Raw genomic sequence first — 25,000 nt, 5'->3', positions numbered from 1 at the left:
ATAAAAACCCGAGCTGTAAATGAAACAAAAAAAGGAAACATTCTTTGGTTAAACTATTTCACCTGGTTCATTTATAGTTATCCAACGGGATCAGATCGATAAGAAAAGGTGGTGGAATGATGATAACACACACAGCAGTATCGAATTGAGCTGAATATGGAATTTAGGCCAAAGGCCAAACACTGGGATTTATGAGGGCATTCGGCGCTGAAATGGAAACTGACAGTAAAAGGGTTCATAGGTGTAAATGGAGGAAAACCTCAAAGCAGTTGCACTTTGAAGCAATTGTTAGGAGAGGGGGAAAGTAAGATGGAAGATAGAAAATATGAAAGGAATTACAGTAAAAGGAACGAAAGGGATTGAAGGTAGGGCCCCAAGGCACACTGAAAGAACCTTAAATACGTAATACCTACAGTGCACCGCATGAGGTAAACTGATGGCACTACCCCCCTACGGGAGATCAGGTCAATAGGACAAAGGTGGTGGAATGCTGATAACAAACAGCAATATCGGGCATTGAAACTTGACAAAAAAAAAATGGAGAAAAAATATATCTAATAACTTCACATATATACAGTTTTGTAACGTCAGTCTTTCTCCCTCTTCAGCGTGGACAAGGTATATAGAATAAGCTTGAGCGTGGAGAAACTGAAAATTTCGAAATACAAATAAAAAAGCTGAACAGGGGCATGACGCTCCGAAACCTTATGTGGATTTCTTTCATTTGTTTTCCAGCCTGTGGTTTTTTAAAGGTGGTGGAACTTGTATTCATGTTCTTTGAAAAATATCAAATCAAAATTTGATTTGGATGGTTGTGCTGCAGTCGAGGCTATTTCCCACAAATGCAAAAGCACGGAAGAGAATACAGACTTCAGTCTAAACTCCGAACGCTGGGACCTATGAGGTCATTCAGCGTGAAACGGAAAAAGGCTGTTAAAATGTTCGAGAGGTGTAAAACAGGAGGAAAACCTCGCAGCTGTGCCATGAATTAACTGTCAGGAGAGGGTGCAAAGGAAGATGGAAGAGAGAGAATATGAACGGACGTACAGCAAAAGGATTGAAAGGGGTTGCAGCTAGGGGCCGAAGAGACGCTGCAAGGAACCATAAGTAATGCCTACACTTTACCGCATGAGGTGCACTGACGTCACTAACACCATAACGGAGACAAATGCAAAAGAGTAAACTTCCTAGGTCATTAGCAAATCTGTTGAACTGTCACGTACAACTCTTCCTCTTTTAGGTGGTTTTAATGACAACTTCCTGAATAAACAAAACCAGTAAATTTGTCTTTTTTTAAGTTCACAGAGTGCAATAAGTTCCCGACAAGTTTACTCTCGTTGCCTTAGCTATTAAAAACACAATTGGATCTAATTGCTACGAACGTTTTAGATCAAATTCTTTTCTCTGACGTAATACAGTGTTCATGTTCATGTTCGGACCCGCGAGGAAGTATTACCCAAATTGAAAGCAAAAAGCAAGAAACAAAAAGGAAATGTAGACGAAAATAATTCGCATTTTGGAGAATAAGCTCCAAATTTATTTTGTTTCAAATAACCAGACTCGGCTGTGGCGCCAGATGAAATTTCAGCTACGTATGACGTAAATAAGTAAAACATTTTTACAAGGTTATTCAATAAAGTTGCAGTCGTGTGCCCCACCAGTTGTAAAATAAATGAAGGATTAAATCCCAAATTACAAGGAAAATGCAATATTAATATTTCCCTTTAAATAAAGTTTACGCCTAAAATAACAAGAGAAACCCCCCTCGAACAAATATTTTGTTTTAAAATAGTTCTGAAATAACAAAACAAATAAGGCTAATATTTGGAATGCTATCCAGAATATGAAGCCGGAAAAAATAAAATAGAATTATCAATCCATAATACCAAAAATAAAAAAGGCAAATTTTTTTTTTTTCAAATGTTGGTACTAGGGATTTCACCGCCCAGTCAACTGGAATCAACTGTCCCGTCAACAGGAAAGAAAAGACTGTTGATGCAGAACGTTCGCGATGAAAACCGATTTTGCCTCAACAAACCAACGATGGAAAGTAACCCCTTGGATTTAGTATCTTCCTCAGAGGGCAATATGATATACGTTATAAGCTTTGGTGAAGACTGGAAAAGAAACCATCCACTTCATGGGAAGAAAAACCACTCACAAAGCGTCCCTTAAAAAAAAAAAAAAATTAAGACTCAAGTTCCCAAGTGATGCCAACAAGTACATAACCAAAGCCAGGAAACAGTTCAAAAGCAAGTATTATCCTTATTTAAAACCAATTTATGGCAAATGAAGACTCCTACACCAAGCGAAGAGTAAACGCCACGATGGTTTTATAAAGATACTGCTAAACCGTCAGGGACAGAAGAAAGAGCACACAAACTGTCAAACATACAACCATAACAGATGAAAAAAAAATGCTTAAAAAATACAATACAAATTATTTATGAAGGCATAGTTACATTAAAAAAGTACGAATGTGACTACAACAAATTAAATTTCAAGATGTTTTGGCACCAGTGATTAAGGAAAAACCAATGAAGAGTACCACATTATTTTAAAAAAGCTAAAGAAGAGAACGTTATTAGTATACCCTATATATATATATATATATATATATATATATATATATATATATATATATATATATATATATATATACACACACAAATAATTATATATCATACATAAATACATACGGACATATACATATATTATACATACACATAAAACGCGCTAGGAGAAAAAGGTAAAGCAAAGAGTGTTGTGTGTTGACCAGAGCTTTCGTGTTTAATACACCTCCCCATGTGTATAAAACACGGAAGAGCTCGGTCAACACAATGTTTCACCTTTTCCTCAAGGTCTGTTGTCATACTGCCTTCGCACGTTCCAGGGATTCGTTGTCAATATGCATATGCATACGCGGTCTCATACAATTTACACACACACACATATCATATATATATATATATATATATATATATATATATATATATATATATATATATATATATATATATATATATATATATAATTTATAGACTTACTGAAAGAATCCAAAGTACCTAGCTATACACGTACATATGTCGAAATGTCTTAGACTTATAATTATACACTGAAATTGAAACACTAAGCACTCTGGACACGGAACCTATCCAGATACGACTGAAGGCTGACAAGTTCTAATTAATAAGCAGGAAGTGATTGCAAGCCTTAACGAAAGAAAGTGAAAAACTACGATAGGCCTAAACGATTTCATTGTCCCAAAAGGCAGAGCCAGTGGTCTAGTCTTTCTAGGCCGTGGGGCAGCCTTTCTCTAGAATCAAAAAGTAAAGCTAATTAGGTTCCTTACAAAACACGTATCGTACACCTCTCCAACTGAGAAATATTGGTTTGAAAACAATTTGGCATTCCCGGCCATTAATAACGGATCAAGCCACGATGTAACAAAACAACAGCGACGTTCTGTACGTCACGAGAAGTCGGAAGCCTTACACGCATGCATGAAACTGACCACGACTTATTTAGTAAATAAAATATGACTTTCGTATAATTCGATATAATTTCCATACATGTTGCGACCTATTTCGAAAGTAAAGAATCGGACAAACGAAGTTAATCATTTAAAGACATTGTTACATTTCCCTTTATATTACCACCATGCCTACCATACAGCTCTTATTAACGTTTCCACTACGAATACCAATGGTATTTCTTCTACCAATACTTGTCACAGAAATAAAAACCCAATAAGACGGACGAATATAGTCACAAAATATAACAAAGGAATACAATGCAAGAAGGAAGTGTCTCGTTGGCCCATAATCAAGGAGAAGTCTATGGAAGGGTAGATGTAGTACCTACCCCACCATACACCACCACTTGCTCAAGAGGTAATAGAATCGGGTTCTTATCACACGAGAAACTTATACCAAGATATGCAAAGGCCTTAGACGCATTATTGCACTTTTAATGGTGGATTAGCCGACAGTATTTGAATGGGTGAGTGAGTGAGAATTGGGACGGCGATGCGTTCAACCAGGCTGTCAGAGAACGCCAGCTCCTGGTTAGGCATTATTCTAAATTCTTTCCTCGTGCTCTCTTTCGAATAAGAAATAAAAAGGCCAAACGACTTTCAGATGTACGTGACTGTCGCCTAATCAACGTGTTACCACATTCTTGCTTCTGCAACTGCCAGTTTTTCAAACATAAGATTTCCATAGAAATAAGAAGTGAGAGAACTTCAGACATTTCTGACAATCCTCTCATCAACATGTTACCTTCCTTCCTGCTTCTGTTTAAGTTGTTTTTTCTATAGAAAATACTTTTTGTTTTGCAAAAATGTCGACAGTAGAACAAATTCAAGGAATGATTCTTACATTCTGATAAATTACGTTGCCTCACTACTTCTTGATTGAAAACAAAAAGTACCAATGAACACTTTTAAAGAGCTTTGCGGCGGACGGGGGTTAGTTCTACTATTACAGAAAACTAAACAATACTGTGCAAGAACTTTATCTATGAATGTCAACTAACACCTCACTGTCTTTTGCAGCTGAGAAGTAACAAGCAAATGCACATTTTAAATAAATACATGTTTTAATTGCTCAAAAAGTTTACATAAAGACCAGGTATTGGGCAATTTATAATATTTATGTTGCCCAATATGTGAAGAGCAAATAGGGAGACTCGCAGCTGAGACAAAACACAAGTACTACATTTCGCTAATATTTTAAACATTTAAATGACACTTGCATATTAGCTTCTGTTTCACACACTCTCTAGTATATACGATCTGTCTTCTTAACACTCTATTATGTCTTCACCATTTTTCTCAGAACAGATTTCCAGCCCATGATGAACAGTAAACGGCTTCTATTTGAAGCCACATCAATAATTAATAAAAGGAGCCCTGTTTAGTAAAAAAAAAAAATGATACTGGCGAAAACGTAGTTTCATTAAATGAAAAAAAATAACAAATGGGCAGAAGTTCCCTCGGCGTAATCAAGTTTTGCGGGCCGTGGCTGATGCCACCACCGGACAGCCTCAGCCAAGGCCCATAACACTCTTAGCCGCGGCCCAAGAAACCTTCAGAGACAGCCCGGTAGGGGCCTTTGTTGTTGGCACCTATAGCGGTGGCAGACGCACAAATCAAAACTACTGAGGCTAGGGAGCTGCAATTTGGTACTGTTTGATGATGGAGGGTGGATGATCAACATACCAGTCTGCAGGCCTCTCGCCTCACTTTTTTTTTTCAATTTCAGATCTGAGGCCAGACAGACAGATACTACATCGCCATCTCAATAGTTGTCTTTTACAGAAAATTAAAATGGGCACAAGCAATTATACTCCACATAACTAAACTCCTCCATTGTGTACAACTGAATGTCATATGGTACTAAAAGTAAACGAGTTTCTCCTATCGTCACCAGGTTTATTCATTTATATATTTATTTCATTAACTAATATATTTATTCTTTTTGTGTGAAACGAACGCGGATCTGCAAAAATACACAATTACCCCTCAGTATCAAATTCAATTCATCTTAAGGTGTTTGTGGCTTAACATTTGTTAGTTCCGCGTGTATTAACAACAAAACTATCATAAATTAGCCGCGTGCTTCAAGCTTAGCAACCAACTGTCAAAGTGGAGATGGCCTAACATTGGTTCTAAGTACACATCCTAAGTTGACAAGAGTATGGACAGCACAGTCGATAGATCGGGGCAGGTGCACTCAACATACTATGCCAGTTACCTTTGGAAATGAGTTATTCCCAACGTAAATAAATTCCCCTAAAGTTATTCACATGGTCAAGGAAGTTCGATATAATGGAGCATCTCTGGCTTATGGCGTCGTAACATACATGATATTTGTAAATATAGTATATATATATATCCATCTATAATAATATATATAATATATATATATATATATATCATATAATTATATATATATATACTATATATATAATATTTATATATATTATATAATATATATATATATATATATAAGACACGTGTGCAAAATAACCACAATCAGAAATAAAAACACGAGATATGGTTCTGACTAGTTTTGTCAATTAAGACATTTTCAAAAGGACTGGTAGGCCTACACGGAAGAATACACTCACATTAGGCTATGCGTGCTAGGAGGCACATTACATACGAACATACAAAGGTCCATACCACCGAGTAACAGGTTTTTTTTTTTTTTTTTTTTTTGTTTTTTTTTTTTTTTTTTTTTTTTTTTGAGAGAGAGAGAGAGAGAGAGAGAGAGGAGAGAGAGAGAGAGAGAGAGAGAGAGAGAGAGAGAGCACTATTCATAAACCTTGTTTTCACAGGACACCTGATCTGAATTAGCAACGGACAACTAGAAGCGTACTGTTTAAAAACCTGTACGTTTTACATATTTCTTTAATAATACATTTATCAAGTTTACGGAACTAAACTCGATTATATTTCTTACGTATGTTATGCGAATAGACTCATTCAAGTTCTTAAGCAGATGCCTAGTATCAGTCATGACAATATAACTACCATATTTTGTTTCATGTTTTTCTCTGTTGTTATAACAGACAGTTTTTCATTTACCGTTTTCCAATTCATCGTCTAATACAATACCAGGACATTCTAATTTACTGCCCATAATCCTAATAGCATGCGCTTCATCAAATATATTCAGTTCCATGAAAGCAGTGCTCTTCAAAAGACTAATGCAAATATTGCTTTCATAACTTAAAACTGTTGTGGCCACAACAAAAACGTCAGTGGGTTTTGCTGAATAAACTAAAATTAAATTCATTACCACTTCTGTGAACACGGTAATTCTAAAAAGGTTAGGCTTAATTCAGTTTCAATCACCAGAGTGAATTCTATCTAAGGTACTAATTCATTACACCTGTCAAACGATTTTGTAAAATGTAATTTCTATATCTAACTACTTCCCATTTTCTAGGATAATGTTGCTTAATATTAAAAAAAAAAAATCCACGTATCCCTAGGTCTAAGTTACTTAAGCAAAGTGTTAGGGGAACTCCCACGGCCATCAAAATTTTGTGAGCATATTTCCCGCTGAATTCAAGTTGACGACCTCACGTGCAATCTTGTATGAATTTTATTAAGGTATTCCCAGTATATGGTACGCCCACCTATCTAGTGTCTGCGGCTTTTTAGACCGAATTCTAATATATCTTTGGATACTTTTAGTGAATACGATATTTCATAGAATGTTACAAACCGGCATTCATTATTATTCTGTAAATTTACTTAATAAGGTGTAAAGCATTCCATTTATTACGATCTGAAATGCGTACCCACCAGTGGATGAAGAATATCAACGGGATATTTTGATAAGTTGTACAAGGACGCAGAACCGACAGAGCTAATTATGGTCCTGACGGGAAAATTTGCGAGTTTTTATACGTAAAGTTTGCGAAACCACACCAAACTTTTTCATCAACAGTTCATTTCCGTTTTGTAAAGTGATTCATGACTTTGTTTGTTGAAATTATTATTCAGTGAGGCAATGGAATTTTATTTACTACCTCTGTACGAATTTTCACCACTGTAAAAGGCTTTTCATTGTATCTATATAATCACTTTTATGGTCATAAATGCTTCAGACGTGTTAGCCTTCATCAAGAGGCGTTTGTTGTCATCAATTCTTGATTTATTTACGCCTACCAAGAATCTGGAATCGTTTTTAGCCAATGAGGAATATCTTATATTTTCATACTGCCGCTGATAATGCCCCTAATTACAGTGCCTCTTCACTGCACACCAATACATTTTCCCAAATTACACAGACCTTCTGAAATTTCCACAGTATTCACTGCGCTTGAAGACAAAGCGAAATTCAATCCGTAACCCAAGGCACAGGTCGTATTCTGAGCGATGTTTGTTAGATAAGCTGAAGACGCAATCATGATTGGCGTTGGAGGTCCACGAGGGGACTCTCGGTATCGGCAGTTTCATTTGATTGTGTTTTCGTATTAGTCACCACACATTCACACACACAGATATACACTTCTATACAACACTTTATCCCCGAGGACTAGTATTAAACACGGCGAAACAGAGATTCATCTACACTGTTTCGCCGTATTTAGTACTAGCCCCAGGCCAGGGGAGCCAAATGTGTTTGCCGTGTTTAATGCAAGCCCCTATGGAATATATGTTACACACACACACCCACACACATATATATATATACACATACACACACACACACACACACACATACACATATATATACTATCATATATATATATATATATATATATATATATATATATATAGATATATATAATATATGGAGCACTTGATCCCCGAGGGCTAGTACTAAACACTTTGAAAGTGTACATCAGAGACTCATCTACACTGTTTCGCCGTGTTTAGTACTAGCCCCAGGGGGATGAAATGCACTGTGTGTATATATATATATAGATATATATATATATATATATATATATATATTTCACAAATATCGTTTAATATCGAATTCACTATAGTAACTTTACCTTGGGAATAACTCACACCCCCCAAGAGGAATTAAGTGAGTGAGTGATAAGCGCTACTGCGCCAGGCTGGGTATGAATCAAGGTCTGGTTTAGAAACCAGATTTCTTTCTTTGAAAGCCCCATAAAAGCAACATTTATATCAGATAAAATAGGATCATGTCAAGATTAACGAATACCACGATTTTTCAAGGCAACTACTATACCACGTTGATTTATTTAATAACTTATATACCCATTATTTATACATATTATTTACAAAATACATACATACACACACACACACACACACACACACATATATATATATATATATAATATATATATATATATATATATATATATATATATATATTTATATAATATATATATATATCATATATGAATGGTATATATATGATATATATATATATATATATATAATGAAAAAGAGTTCGCAAATCCGAAAATGTACTGATTTGAATTTATGGAAACATTAGGAGGTGACGTTTTGGTTGTGCTTTCTTCAGCGACGGTTAACTGGCGATCGGTTTGGCTACATTAGGCCTATCTTTTCCACAACCAAATTCAGGAAAGTGTTATCCATGTTGTCTGCTTTCCAGGTCATGTTGTGTCTTTGGCTTAAAATAACTGATTCCAGAATCTTCGTCCTGTATGGAATGCCACTTTTAAATAACATAGTGACTCACTCCACGTAATGCGGTGCCCAAAATTTCTAGGGTTAACTCTTTAAGCTGTACTTAACAAGTCCTTTGGGTTCTGTTAATCTCTGCAATAGGGTGCGTCCTGTTTATCCCCTATAAACTTTTCCACAATCTCCACTTGATACTTTGCAATCTATGGATTACAGTTCTCTTTTATTTCACTATACACTAATACGAACAGTCGTTATGGTTCCTGGTTACGAAAATTCAAGTGTCTCATCATATTCAATGTTCTTAGCCACATTCTACGTACTTAAGGGCTTTGCTTATGTAAGGTGGACTGGATGCTCCTTATCAAAACGATTTGGTGAGCATATAAATGTTAGGCATGTTTAAAAGAATTCGGGGTTTGCATTCACAACTTTTTTTTTTTTTTTTTTTTTTTGTATCGCATTAACTGAAACGCATCCTCTAATAGTTAAAAGGACCTGTTCATACAAAAGGAACATTCTGAAGTCAGCCATCTTAAACTAAACGGACAAGACAAACTTGTCGAGAAGGCCATTGCAATGAAGACAGCATGGACAAAACTCCCCTGAATATATGTTAGACCCACCGACTAAACATATCCCACGTCAAAGCAGAACACTCTAGTCTGTCTCCTGTCGAGAGCCAAAACAAAGGAGCGCAGCTGGAAGAGGAGAGCAGCTCCAGACAGCAAACCCTCATACGGTTAATCAGACTTACCAAGTACGCAATGGCTGGCTGAATTATACAGGTTGAAATATAGCAGTGTGTGTGAATGAGCCTCAGCCCTCTAGGTGGTCTGAACACACATACATGATGCTAGAGTTTCATGAAAGCACAGCACTATTGGCCATATATAAGAGTAATAAAACTTTTTTCCCCGCTCAAAAGTCAATGCTACATATAAGCCTGCCCACTGTTGACTTCAAACAAATCACAGGAAACTCTCTTACAAACCATCATAGGTGACAATGCAAATCACTTTCTTATGACACATTTGTGAATGTATCTGGGAATTAAATGAGATAATAAGCTCAGCCTTAACATTCTTTGAACTCTCATCCAGAATGCTAGGAGCTACATTCATACATCATTACCACCCGTGGCCGTGACACAACAGAAACCCATTATTCTCTTTCTCATAAGTCCGTGCCATGTATGTGGCAGCCCACTGCCCTGTGTGACAGCTTTCTAGGAATGTATGCTTGAAGCCAAAAGTTGGCGGCCATAGCACTAACTTCCAAGAGGGAGAAATAAGTTTTATGCTTTTGTATAGTTGGTAACGTTGCATGATTGTAGCTCCAAGAATCTTGGATACAAGTTCGAATCATCTGATGGCCAAGAACTTCCCTCGTCTGGAACACACGTTCACGAACCTCATCCGATCATTTAACATACATAATTTATCATAGGTAAACGTTGCTTGCATCAAGAGGTTTCCTTCACCAAACAGTGCTAAAGCGCATATTTTTCTCCCCCAACTATCACCTATACTTCCCACATGACCAAATCACCTCAGAACACTAAGATCCAACTTTCACTTTCAATAACCCTCTTGTCATTTCTCCATATTTGTGAAGGGGTACAAATACCAACCAAAATATATTCATTTGTTTTCCTTTTGTTTCCATCATGTGCCACATTCGCGATCAAACTGCTGATTTTTTAAAGTAAATGACTCCCTATCCCCTGCAGAAAACTTCACCACCACCAGACATTCATAACCGTACACAGAAAGCTTACCAGCAGCGAGTCAAACCCCTCAGACACACTACGCCGTTCACGTGTCTGTTGCGCCCATTTTTTTTTTTTTTTTTTCTTGCGTTCCGAAAGCTAAGGTTCTTCCATTCCAAAACCTCACTCACTTCAACTATCCACCACTTTCAATGCTTCTCTTTCCTCCTCTTCCTTAATACATACTCCAGAATTATACATTATTTTCATCACATCACACTACCTCCATTCTTTCAACATGACCAAACTATCTCAAAAAATGCAGTTCCATTCATTCACCTTATATAACATCTTTTTATACCAGTTCCAAGTACGTATCTCCATATTTCTCACCCTTACAAGTCCATTTTTCTTACATTCTCAGTTAACAAAAACACCCAATTTCCATGAGGGAGAGTTGAATTAGCAATTCATTCATACGTTGATTCCCACTTTAGGGCCATACACACTACATGCTTCTTTCCAGTCTTTTGTACACACTGTTAGTTGCCTTGCTCTACCTGTTCTGTGGCTAACAACTAACAGGCACCTATTCGATTCAGCACCTTCTAGTCTTCCCCAGTTCATTTTAACATATTTATTCCACCTTTTTTTCTTTCCGTTGCTAAAATACTTTGGGCTTGCTTAAATTCATTCTTGGCTTTCTCCTTTTGTAAATCCTTTCAAACCCTCTCACTAGCTTCTGCAGTTTCTCCAACCTCCAAATCAGTCTTGTACCATCTGTAAACATCACCCATGTCCCACTTCCTACAAGATTACAGTTCTTATCACGAAGCTTTGCAGCTACAATTGATGTCTTTCCCCAGAAATGTGGCATCAATCCATTTATAAGATAACAAGCAATCCTGGACGACATAACACCATTGGTTCGTCAGACAACCACTTTTACAACAAACCAGTCAATACACATGCCACATCCTTCATAAAAATTTGCAATCTCTCTCAGCAACTTATTTTCTGCAACTGCCTCCTAAACATCTTCAACACTAATGTTGTATGTATGCCATATACAACTAATCCCTTTTACTTTAAAACCTCACATCACTATTTCATAAATATCCTAGCCACATCCCATCCCCCCCAGCGGCATCGCTAAGGGGGTGGGGGGAGCCTGCCTCTCCAACACACACCCCCTCTTTGATATTCCCCTTCTTGTTTCTTTTACAACTTATATAGAGCGGTGATATGAATGGATATAGTTATAGGTTTTTAACGCAAATGACATGTGTGTTCATGATAATTTGATCCAACAATGTTATCAAATTAGGTATGAAGTGATTGAAATTATTGTTACAGTTTTGAATAAGTAGTACAATGCATCTCCAGGGAGAGGAGACGAAGAAAAGGGAATGGGGCTGGTCCAAATTTTGAAGAGATTTCGGAGGGTCATAATTCATGTAAACATCATGCACTATTTTGATGTTTACATGACAAGGATGTCATACTTAGCTGACAAATAAAACTTGCTAACAGAATTGAGGCTAGTGTTGTAGGTAAGGATATGAGGAAACTTACATTACAGTATGTGATACATTTGCATATATTAAGAATTGAAAATCAATTAAAATCTGAGCTCTGTAATTTCAAATATGGGTTTCCTAATTATTAATACTATTACATTCCTTCATTCACATGCTTATTTATAATATATATATATATATATGATATACATATATATTCATATATATATATACATATATATATAGATATAATTATTATATATTATCATATTATATTCTATATATATATATATATATATATATACACACACACTTCGAGAACAGTATATTTTACTAACTACAGAATTGGTACACGAGTTTCTTGTAATTTTCTTCGCCCCCACCACAAAAAAATACTTTGCCCCCGTAGGTCCGGCCAGCTACGCCACTGCCTAACGCAACCGCTCCATCCCCCCCCCCACCCCCCCCCCCCACCCCCCCCCCCCCCCAGATACACACACACACACACACACACACACACCCCGCCCCTGTCCTTTTCTAATCCCATACTGCTCTTCCCTTACCGGTCCTCCTGATACCTCTTCTTTGTATACCTTTATAGGCAGTTAAACGAATTACCTCTCACCTATCTCTATGGAACTTTTCCATAATCCCTACTTACCTTATTAATCTAGGTCAGCCAGTCAATCACACTTCTCCACTGTACTGCAGGGACTCATTTGCGGTTCCAACGGCTCCCGTGTCTCATTCTTCAACCAATGTACTGCACATCTTACATCATATCTCGTGTCAATCAACTCTCCCTCTCTTTTATTTCCACATTCAAAAAATCTATAACATATTCACTTCACCAACCCAGGACTCGCACACTTCCAGACAGCATCTCTCCATCTCCATCTTTTGTTCCTTGTATGATTTGTTCATTAACCTTTCTCTGCATTTACTTCCGTGTCAAAAAAATGAAATCATCGTAATCTCCCGCAAGTTTTTGTTCACCTTCCATCTGTCATTATTTTTTTTTTTTTACCTTATTACTTTCGCATCCATTCTCCCGTAAACCTGTACACGACCTGTTTCTGTTATGCAATAACGCCTCAAATAATCTGTATTTTTTTTTTTTACTTCGAACTTTCATTTTCTCATCCCACACAACTGGCTGTCTTTATTCCCTCATCAAACTTTCCGTTAACACAAAGAAACACATAGAGAGAGAAGAGAGAGAGAGAGAGAGAGAGAGAGAGAGAGAGAGAATCGTTGAGTGTGGAGAATCCTGTGGGGGTCGCGCCAGACAGGTAAAAAGAGGAGGTAGGTTCTCTTTAAGGTAAGTTTATCACATCCTACGATGGAGCGTAGTTTTACCTTCATCCTTTCGCCGAATTAAAGGGTAGGAAACATCCCTTTTACCATTATTATCAATACTGGTGTGTCTGCGTGCTTCAATAACGTCTTTGTCTTGAGATATGTATTTTTCAGTAAACTACCTAGGGTTTCCTATCAATCAAATCTATATATATATATATATATATAATATATATATATATATATATATATATAATATATGTATATATAATAGAGGGTGTGTGCGTGCGTGCGTGTGCAGGCACCTCGTATTTGTTTGCCTATTCTTGCTTATCTGGAAGTACTCATCAGTCCTCTCTGGAAATAAGTAATCATCTCTCCTTTTCGCCAGACTCGGCCAACCATTGTTACCTGGATAGCTGATGTAACCCAGACGCGCTCCGAGGACGCAAGTCACATACGCTGGTCATAAGTACATTATCAGCTTGCCCAACAAGCTATGTCAAAAACAAACATCCTCAAATCCCCCCAACGCACATGCACGCAACTCACAGCTGAGATCTTGTTAGCAGACGACACGGGCTCGCGCGCTCACACACGCACACACATTCACTGCCAAAACTCTCTCTCTCTCCACAGTCCAATAGATCTCCCACTTCTATACGACGGGACGAAAGACAACTTACCTTCCTTTCCTGCAGGTAGCATACTTGACGATATAATCCTATTTTTGAGCACAAAAATCACTACGAGAGCCAAAGAGCCATTGTCGACAGAGCCACACACTGACTCTCACTCACTAAAAGTTCAACCAACACTGGCGCCTGGTCTCGGGGCTCGGGCTCACAGCTGACCGAGACAGAGCTGGTCCATGTTTACCACAGTTCCTCCAACCGCTTCCTTTCGCTCTCAATAGATGGCGCTACCAGAGCATCTCTCGCTCAGAACAACCATGGAAATTGAAGAGAAAACTGGTGTTCTCCTCTACCGATCGGTCCCGGGGCCTTTAAAATGCATGAACCCTGTCCTTTCGGCCTTGGGGAAGGAAACTCGAGATCATACGGAACGAAGGCTAATTTTATTCGGGTGGTTATTTGAATCTATGTGTTCAACACTGAGTGACGTCAGTAAATCAAATGCTGGAGTTGGAAAACTATAGGTATTGATTTTAATGATAGCGTGTCGTTCACATTTTGTCACCCACGGTGTGTCACTTTGATAGACATAAACTAATTTTTTTAAGTCATTCCAGCTCTGTGCCTGCACCGAGTTCTTGCTCCTAGAACATCCCTTAATCAAAATGAATAAATAAACTCATTTGAACAATTAGCGTATGACATGAGTTCGTTTTACCTCTTTTATTGTTATTATTATTATTAAGTGAACATTTTCAGTGAGAGATCTGTAACCATCCTTGATGTACTACTCATTCATAACAGGCAATAAACGTCGCCAATCAGACTAATCAAAAAGCCTGGAAAAATAAAAGACTAAAAGACAGTTCAGATGCAGTATTTTATACCGTGCATGTGTAGTTTTGCTTTACTTGATGAGTGTGATTTTTAAAGCAACGGTTCCCATGCGTAATTAAATGAAGCTAACTTCAATATTTGTTGTGGGGAATTTGACAGATGCGCGCCACCAAGCGGCCACAATATCGATTTTTATACGCCCAGGAACATACGTGTTTATTCAGCATCAGGATAATATCTTAGCATTAATATTCATCATAATGACCAAATGGGCCTGGAGGTAGATAGGACTAGGTATGTTACATCGTCAAACATTTTTTAAATGAGGTTTCATTTTAGGTAGTTTAATAAAAACTTTCTTAAACACTACAGGCAATGCTGCCTGTGTGATTTTTCTTCATTCTCCTGTTGGTAATGGATGCAGCATCCATGTACTAACACACACACACAGGATAATTTTCCTTAATATGCTACCAGAACTCACTAACGTGAAAATCCTCATCATCTGAGATTCTTTTGTTCTAGACTTCTGGCACATCAAACTTATCCAGTACCTACTCTCGCACCTGTAAGTAATGTTGCCATTCTCAATAATATGATGTTATTAAGAATCAACCTTTGTCTATAAGTCACCTAAAGACATCATTTTCCTTCCTGCGAGATCTCCTTGAATACTACTTACCTGTAAGGATGAAATTACTGGCCAAATAATTTACTAGATCACTCGTATACCCTCGACATGCATTTTATGTCACAACAATCTTACATAAACCAAAAAACAAACTAGACTTTAAGTCGGCCTCTATTAATCGCACCACAGATCTGGGAAACGTGCAGAACTACTTTCTCAGGATACTCCAATTTGCCTGAAGGCAAAGTACTACCGTATTCTGTAAACTACGACCATTTGTACCTTCTCCTCTTGAAATGATCAAACCAAGGTCTAGGGGATGGATCAAACATCATCTCAACAGGCATGCTTAAATTAAATGAACCGGAAATATAGAAATTGGATGCTCATTTCATGGAAGACTTTTTCACTTTCATTTACAAAACTTTTTTTTTTTTTTTTTTTACTATTTCAGACAAGACGCGGTGTTATTACAATTTTTTTTTTTTTTTTATACCATAACGCCAGTAGTACTCAGGGAATTTACGACCAGTCTTAACACCGGCTGAAGGTTTTATATTCCAGAAGCGTTTTATTGGAATTTGCGCAATATGTTTTTTTCTTTAAAAAATGGTTATTGAATTCATCAACCAAATTCGTTTCTAAATCAGACGTATCTATTGCCGTTCTTCGAAATGAGTTCTGATATCAGGAATGGCACACTCAATAATTATTTTATTAAAACGTGTTTTAAATTCTCGCTAGCCGATGGCTCACAAGAATCATGTCATTCATAGCGTAAACGGCATTTCACTTCACGGGAGCAAATTCCTTAAAAGTGACCTTGGAGGTTTTTTTTTTTCATTTTTTAAATATTTGTAGATGTTTTTGATCCTGTCTGACGGCCAGTCATAACCAGCTCTTTTATTGCCTCATAATTACCCGTAAAAATCTGAAGTATTTGCTACTTTACAAAGCTACAAAGAATAAATAGATTCCTTTTTTTATTTAATAAGAAGCCCCATATTTTCATTTTCCTCTGGATCAAATTCACTTGTTACTTCAATGTTCCACATACGAGCATACTCAGCTGCATTAACTCTACAGTTGTACTTTCTCTGTCAAAGTTTCTTTCATTTTGTTGCCATATTTAGTTTCTCTTTCTGTTATTTGTTTAGGAAGCTGTACTATCAGCTGAAGCATTTTTCTACCTCAGTGACGCCTGTCTGCTTGTAAAGCCTGGATACCACATCGGCGATTCGAGGCCGCGTCGTAAAAGCCGAATGACGACCGAATGACGCTCATTCATGTGCACTCGCACAGTCGCCGAGTTTTAAGACGTCGGCCAAGTGAATGTCGCGGTCGAGCTACGAGAACTGACAAAAGTCTCGATGTCATGCCGACGTACCCGAGGAGCGCTCTTTCGACTTACGACAGTATCGTAATGCTCTTTCGACATGCGTAATGTGATTATGGCAGATGTAAGTAGCAATCTCGACGTACGGTGTCTTATTCTAAGAACTAGAAATTAGCACAATTACTGAAATTTGACTCAAGGTTCTTAAGGCAGTAATTAAATTTGATTCTCTCAGAGGGTTCTCGCAAATTTTAGCGTTTTCACCTCGTGCAATTCCTTTGTCTCCAAAATCACATACATTAGTTATTTTGGCGATTCTTTGTCACAAAAAGGTAATATTTCAATAGTAAAATACCTCTTCTTTTCCTCTGATCAGGTTGCGAAACTCTTAAGTTTATATTAGCACAAGTTATTTTACGAGGACATGAAGTTAGTTCACCTGTCCTTGCAACTTCCTTTTCATGCTCTAACCTTACTTTGCGGAAGGTTTGTCGTTAAAAGGGGATCCTACTTTTTTGGCGAAAACATGTGTTCCCAGCAAAAGAAAAAAAAATTCAAGGGCAAAATGTAGTAGACAAAGCTGCCTTTATTTTCGTTTTGATTACCATATATTTGGGATTAAAAATTTTCAGTATTTTTATATACTCTTAGGGCCGAATCTCTCATATACATGAATATAAAACAACCTTAAATGAAACATATATAGTAACAATATAAATATTTCCGACATTTATTCAGGACTTTCACTGAATTTTTTTCTAAAAAAAATGTCAGTGACTTAATTGCAATCAATACTTTGTTATGAAGTATAATATATGAAAAGGTGTTATCTATTTCAAGTAAAAATTGCATCTTAGATTTTCAGTCTTCTTGATATACTTTGAGAATGTCATATATAGATAAATATGACACTGAATACAACTCTCAAACAATTGTATATTTTACAACAAATATACTCAGAATTTGTTAATGATTTTAGTTCTTATTTCTTTTGATATTGTGTCAGCTGTAATTATAATTTTACAAAATAACAAAATTATTTATTAGAAAAACAAGTATAACTAGGTAAAATTTACGAATTTCTTGTAATAGTGATTCCGCAAGGGATTATAAATAATCTTTTTCAACTTCTCGTGGAAGGTAGGGAAAAATTTTTTCGAATTTTTTTCTTACACCAAGTGCATTTGCATATCTTCCTCTTTCCATTGATGAGCTTTTTTTTTTTATTGGCCGACCTCAAGGATTAATCATTAGATGGTATGCGAAAAATATTTCATGTTAATTGCGTATTATTTCTGTTGTAAAGACTTTCTTTACCCACGAATCACAATCTTGTATTTCATCTAGATTGTAAAGACTTGTGTCAAGACCCTCATTACCCACTAATCACAATCCTGTATCTCATCCAGCTAAGCAGCAAAAATCACATGTATATGGTTGTACGTAGAATTTCCTGACCTTTCCGCCGATATATAATTCATCAATCTATATACATTATCTTTTGTAATTACTACTTTATTGACTGCTGAGAAACACAAATTCTTCTCTATCTGTGTGCAAGTCGCAGGACTCTAGGTCGGGCAGGCCATTTCCGTCCTCACACTGGTATGTATATCGCGTGCCCAGGTAATAAATCATTCCTACAGGCTGCTCTATGAGCAAGTGCCCGTGCTGGCATAAGGCCAGCTTAATCTCAGACAACAACAACATAATAAATCATCAGTACACAGTTCCGTCTCATTGCAACCTCACAACTGGTGACCTGAGGAGTGACGGTAAACAGCAGTTTTGGCTTCGCCATTAATGGACTCACTACGGCTGCACTTACCTTCAGAAGCCTTTAACGGAACCATAAGGCAACAAAGTTTAGGCTTCTGAAAGCTCCTTCCTTGGAAACCACCAATGCCACTAGCGGACTAATTACAGCGTACCTTCCCAGGTAAGTTCTAGTGTGTTCGAACAGTTTGGCCCTGACATTTATGACCCACATCGACTGTTCAGAAAGTATAGTTTTGACTACTGACGAACCCCGAACACCATTAATAGACCAAATACAGTGCTTAATTCGTGTTTTGGTGTGAGAGTCCAAATGCCAGATACAGAATCCAAAAATCAAACTGAAGACCCACAGATCCTCTGCATCCCCCTCTTGCCTTCGAAAACTGTGATAACTCAGGTGATAAAGCCGCCGCCATTCTCGTAGCAAAACACTGCGTCATGGTTCCTGTGGGCCGATGTATGTATTTCCGCGTAGTCAAGCTCACAGATAAAGAAATCAAAGCAGATATCACCATGACGATGCTGTTCGAGGAAGTGTTTAATAAAATTACACCTTGGCTAGACACGCAGCTGAAATAGATCAAATACGAAGACTTCCACAGTAAGCTCACCAAGATCTACTCCATGCCCGCCCCAACTTGCCCTGGAGCTGATGAACCAGCCCCTAGGGGACACATTGCCCAAGGACACCTGGGACGAACTATGAGGTCTCCTGATGCTGCCAGGCTGCGACAAATTCGGAAAGAGAAGGGAGGTCAGCCTATCGCAAGAAATATTCCTGCGGCACCTTCCTCATGAGGTGAGGGCGCAAATCATGGAGGCAAACACACTTCCAATGGAGAAATTGGTGAACATCATGTATAAACTCCACAAGGTCACCAAGGCCTCCAAGCATGGCTCAGCACCGGCAGCCTGCAGCCCAACAGAAGAAAAGGTTGAGGAGGGGGATACACATGCAATATACAGAAAAAAGGCGCCGCCACAGCAGCAGAGGACGTAGATGAATCCACCGATAATTCGGGAAAAATGGCAGAAACTGCAGAGCTCCATGAAAAAACACAGAGAGCAGCCACACATAACAGCAGTGGCTGCAAACAACAGGAAATCCCAACCAGTGGGATTCTTTATCCACAACAGGATCTCAGGGCGCCAAATGCTGGTAGACATGGGTGCCATGCAGTTGGTCTTTCTGCCATCAAGAGAGGACGGCAACCGCCCCCCCAACACCAAGACTGCACTAGTAGCCGCAAACGGAAGTCCCACCTGCTGCTACAGAACCCAGAACCGCAGAATATGCATTCTGAATCATAAACACAAATGGCCCTTTGTCATCACGGACGTCAGATTCCCGCTACTGGGCGTGAATTTCCTGGTACAACTCGGCTTGCTGGTGGACGTTGGCTGTAAATGCCTTCTAGACACCGAAACCTGCCATTCCTGCCCACTCATCACCAGCCTGTGAATGCCCACTGTATGCGCTGCTGCATCATCCAAACAACATGCCCTCATACACGAATTCCCAGACGTCTTCAAGCCGGAGCTTCGCCAGGTGCTGGAAACACACGCCAAGAACGGCATCTACCACCACATCACCACCATAGCCCCATCGACACATGCCAAGTTTCGCCACCTGCCACCCAAGAAGCTCCAGGATGCTAAACAAGCATTCACAGAAAAGGAGAGAATAGGTATTTGCAAGAAGGCATCAAGCCCACGGGCATCCCTCCTCCACATGGTGAAGAAGCCAGACGGTTCCTGGAGGCCCTGTGGGGACTATCGTCGATTGAACCTGGTGACAATGCCTGACCATTACCTCCTGCCAAAAATGCAGGACCTGACAGGAGCCCTACATGGCACAAAAATGTTTACTAAAATGGATCTACTTAAATCTTATTTTCGGGTGCCAGTACATCCTGACGATATTCTGAAGATGGCCATCATTACGCCGTTCGAAACATGCACCTCCTCCTACTCCACCTTTGGCTCAGGAATACCGGGGCCACATTCCAACGACTGATGGGCAGCATCCTGGGGGACCTACTTTCCTGCGTCTCCTACGTGGACGATATCCTGATCTTCTCCAAGTACCCGGAAAAGCACCTGGGACACGTCCGGGCCGTGCTGCAACGCCTTCAGGAGAACGGGTTTGATCGTCAGATTCGACAAGTGTTCCTTCGGCATAGAGAATGTGGACTTCCTGGGACTCGAGGTTTACCCGACGGGCGTCCACCCCATTGCCTCCTAGGTGTAGTCGGTAAACAACTTCCCCACACCAAAGACAATCAAGTCCTGCAGGAATTCCTCGGCATGGTCAACTACTACAGGCGACGTCCGGAACAAATCATCAGGTATCCCCTGACCAAGGTGCTGAAGGGGAAAACGAAGACACTGATGTGGGAAACACCGCAGCAGTGGGCACTTGAGCAGACAAAGGCAGCCCTCGCCAGAGCACCACCCTACCCTACCAGGACCCCACCGGCCCCCTGAGACTTACCACCGATGCCAGCAACATCACCTGCAAAGCCATACTGGAGCAGATAGTGGACGGGTCACCCCACCCGCACACCTTCTTCACCCGCAAGTTAAAGCCGCCCAAGATCCTCTACAGTGCATTCGACAGGGAACTGTTGGCAATCGACACTTCAAATACTTCCTAGATGGCAGGCCCTTCACCATCCTGACGGACCACAAGCCTTTGGTACATGCTTTCACAAAGGTGGGGGCTCATTGCAACCTCACACTGTAGAATAGAAATGGTATACAAAAGGTGTTTCATTTTAATATGCTTTAAAACAAGCAAACCAAATAAAGACAGTATGATAATTGTTAACATTATCTACCTGTTTGCTAGTAATGCCAAAGGCACTCTCCACTGTACAACTTGACCTGCTCAGTCGGTAATTAAAGATGCGCTCATGTGCTGTCAGATTTTGTACATGGTATGGTTTCATCATAGGGCGACACCCATTCAACAACTTCATGGAAAAGTTCCTCTGTAATCCTCGTAGAGTTCCAGTACAGTCCTGGAGTTTCAATTGCCAATTCTTTCATCAGGTTATTGTAGTAACCTTTTTCCGCTCTTCTTTGTGAGTAGGAACCCATCCAGCATCTCCTGCTTTGTTAATTTTGCTTCTTGCGCTTTGTTCCTCCTGTATTTTCATTATTCTTAAAATCAAGATGGCACAGTAATGATCCACCATGGCCAGTGCAAGTTCAGAATCATCATTTAAAGTGTCTAATATCACATCCAGATATTGCTCAGTCTTCACAACTTCCTGTTCGTCCATCTTGTGCCTTTGTCAGCAGCGCCTGGAAAGGGAATGGATGCAAACTCTCACAACCTGCTTTTATATACATAGCAACACGTTCACAACACAGTTCATGTATGTCGCTTATGTCTGATTCTGTATTAAGTAATATGTCGTCATTGACTAACATTATGTCAGTCGCCGTCCCCTAACAACTGTTGTAAGTGGGTGTGGCCTAGATCATCGGCAACATACGTGTACATCTACATATGTCGTCAATCCCATCTCGACGTCGTAATGCTATCGTAATTGCACATTGAGTGAGTCATACTATTGTTGTAATCAGCTGATTTTTCATTTTTCCATAGGGCTGCAACAGCAGGGGCTTCATTTGGGAGGGGCTAGGGGGGGCAACTGCCCCACAAGCCTTAACTTGGCCCCCCTCACCACTAAGCCCCAAGAAGCAACAGCATGTTTCCTTTTAAATGTGCCATCATAAGTATATGAAATTTCTCGGAAATATTACGTTTCTTGATCCTTGTCTGTCTTCTTTAGTAGATTCACTTCACCCGTGCATCTCATGCATAGCACTGTTCCTTATGACATTCCTGCTTGGGTGTTGATAAGCCAATCACAGGGCTGGCAACTCTCAGTCTCTCGAGAGAGTTCACATAGGCAGGATGTATGTTCCACCTCTCCTGATGGATACTTTTGAAAGATGTATCCCTCAGGAGAGGTGAAACATACATCCTGCCTATGTGAACTCTCGCGAGAGACTGAGAGTTTCCAGCCCTGTGATTGGCTTATCAACAGCCAATCAGGAGCCTCATCAAGGCTGGCCTAGACATCAGATGCACGGTTGATGTGAATCTACTATAGCTACCAGTGATGATGAGATGAACAAACATTAGTGAGAGTATATAATTTTCTTTATAATGCCTTGCTCATGCGGCTTCAAAAAAACTCATAAAATAGCTCAAAATAAACAGAAAAACCAGCTGATTAGGCTTGCTTCGCTCGTCAAACTGTCTTTGCCCGCCCCCCAAAAACCCCAACAAAAATCTGAAATGACACCTCTGCGCAAAAGACGTAAAACCAAGCAATTACGTTGGTCGTGGGCTCTAGTCGCCGATGTGTGATCCAGCCTTAACCTTCTATCCCCCGCCACAGATACTGTCGTCAATGTCATCCTGTCCTTTTCCTTCCGCCATAAGAGCGTGGTGCCATTAGTGGACTGCAGGCATTATTGTCAGGTTCTTTGCAGCATCTCTTGGGCCCAAAGCTGCAACTCCTTTCATTCCTTTTGCTGTACCGCCGTTCACATTCTCTTCCATCTTGCTTTCCATTCTCTCCTACAAATGCGAGGTTTTCCTCCTGTTACACCTTTCGAACCTTCTTACTCTTAATTTCCCTTTCAGCGATGAATGACCTCGCAGGTCCCTGCACTTGGAATGAAGCCTAAACTCTGTGTTCAATATATTCAGTCATTCTCCTTTGAACTGGTGACCCTGAATGAGCAGTAGAGGATATATTATATATTCTTGCACATCGACTTTGACATATAAATAAAGTCATTGTGTAAAAGGTTGAGAAGTCTTAGGCCTATTCAGAACTCTTATACTTCGCCCTTCCTTTGCGATCCTTTCATCAGACTATGAAATAACTGAAGTCTTGCGCAATTAAAAGCAAATCGCACTTTTGAAAAATTCATCACAAAGCTTGAGCGTCTTCAAAACATAAAATGGTTGCCATGGTTGACAAGCCAAGAGTACAAAGGTCAAATTATAAATAAAAATCAGGTGTAACTTTTCCACATGAAGTTGGCTAACAAATATGGAATCACCTAGGGTGCCAACTATTTTATGAGACAATATCTGGCCTATTTCAAGCTTGATAAAGAATATATATATATATATATATATATATATATATATATATATATATATATATATATATATATTCATATATATTACCTGCATATTAGGGTTCAACGGACTTTGTCGCAATCAGATTGGAATGTGCAATAGAACAGTCGCGAGTGTAATGGAAAAGCATCAAGATATCAGCTAATACTTTTGGTGGTTGAATGGAACAAAGCCTACTTAGCATAACATTATTGAGCCTCAGAGGCAAGAGCGCGAGTGAGCAAGTTAACATAGCTGCTGGTCAGGAATCGTATGATCATAACATCAGAAAAATGCGGTCACGTGTGTTACTGTTCGTACGTCAAACAAGGCGCGTTCATCGAACGTTCTAGAACAATTGAATATGTGCGTAAATATGGACACCAGAGCTTCTCAGAGTGTAATATAATGAGACCAAAAGGAGAGACCAGTTATTCTAGAAAGAAACCGTTTAAGTGAAACGAGTCCAGAGGGAAAGTGCAGAAGATCCATCCAAAAATGCAATGGTGATATAGACTTTGCTAAACGTTGAACATTTACAGATGCCCTGAGATGAAGCCAAAATGCAGTGAAAAAAAACATTTACATTTCCATTTTGTGCATCCATTTTTTTTATTTTTCTCCTGATAATTGTGATTTCTCTTCGCAGATGGATTCAAGTGTGTCACCACATACAATGAATTCTCTGACTGGCACTTTTATTTCTTAGTTTTTGGGAAAATAGAAATAGTGATTGAACTGACGGTTCTTTATATAAAGAGGTAGTGTGTGGCATTTTTAGAGATGATCATCATTGGGAGTGATTGTACTTCATGTTTTGGGATTGCCAATTCATTGTCTTTTTTATTCTTATGTTAGCTGTTTGGGTAAATAAAGACTATTTTTGTATCTCAGAGTTTGGTTTTAGCCTAGATCTAATAACTAGGTTTAGCTGAAGAAATGCCAATTC

The 25,000-nt window shown here is 38.9% G+C and overlaps 1 protein-coding gene across 10 annotated transcripts in view; it reads right to left on the bottom strand.

Moving 5' to 3' along the window:
* Window positions 1-14,534, bottom strand: part of LOC135221971 (cyclin-dependent kinase 14-like) — a 237,740-nt gene extending 223,206 nt beyond the window's left edge. For 6 of the 10 annotated variants that reach the window (XM_064260044.1, XM_064260047.1, XM_064260048.1 and 3 more), the window contains exon 1: window positions 14,368-14,533. In XM_064260044.1, the coding sequence (XP_064116114.1) occupies window positions 14,368-14,389 (22 nt within the window). In that variant the 5' untranslated portion in view covers window positions 14,390-14,533. Of the gene's footprint in view, window positions 1-14,367 lie in introns of all 10 variants that reach the window. The other 4 variants (XM_064260040.1, XM_064260041.1, XM_064260043.1 and 1 more) reach the window with 1 other exon arrangement.
* Between the last annotated feature and the right edge of the window lie 10,466 nt (window positions 14,535-25,000).

The sequence above is a fragment of the Macrobrachium nipponense genome, chromosome 3 (genome assembly GCF_015104395.2).
Source record: "Macrobrachium nipponense isolate FS-2020 chromosome 3, ASM1510439v2, whole genome shotgun sequence".
NCBI classification, from domain to species: Eukaryota; Metazoa; Arthropoda; class Malacostraca; order Decapoda; family Palaemonidae; genus Macrobrachium; species Macrobrachium nipponense.
This window is presented reverse-complemented; position numbering and strand designations above follow the sequence as displayed.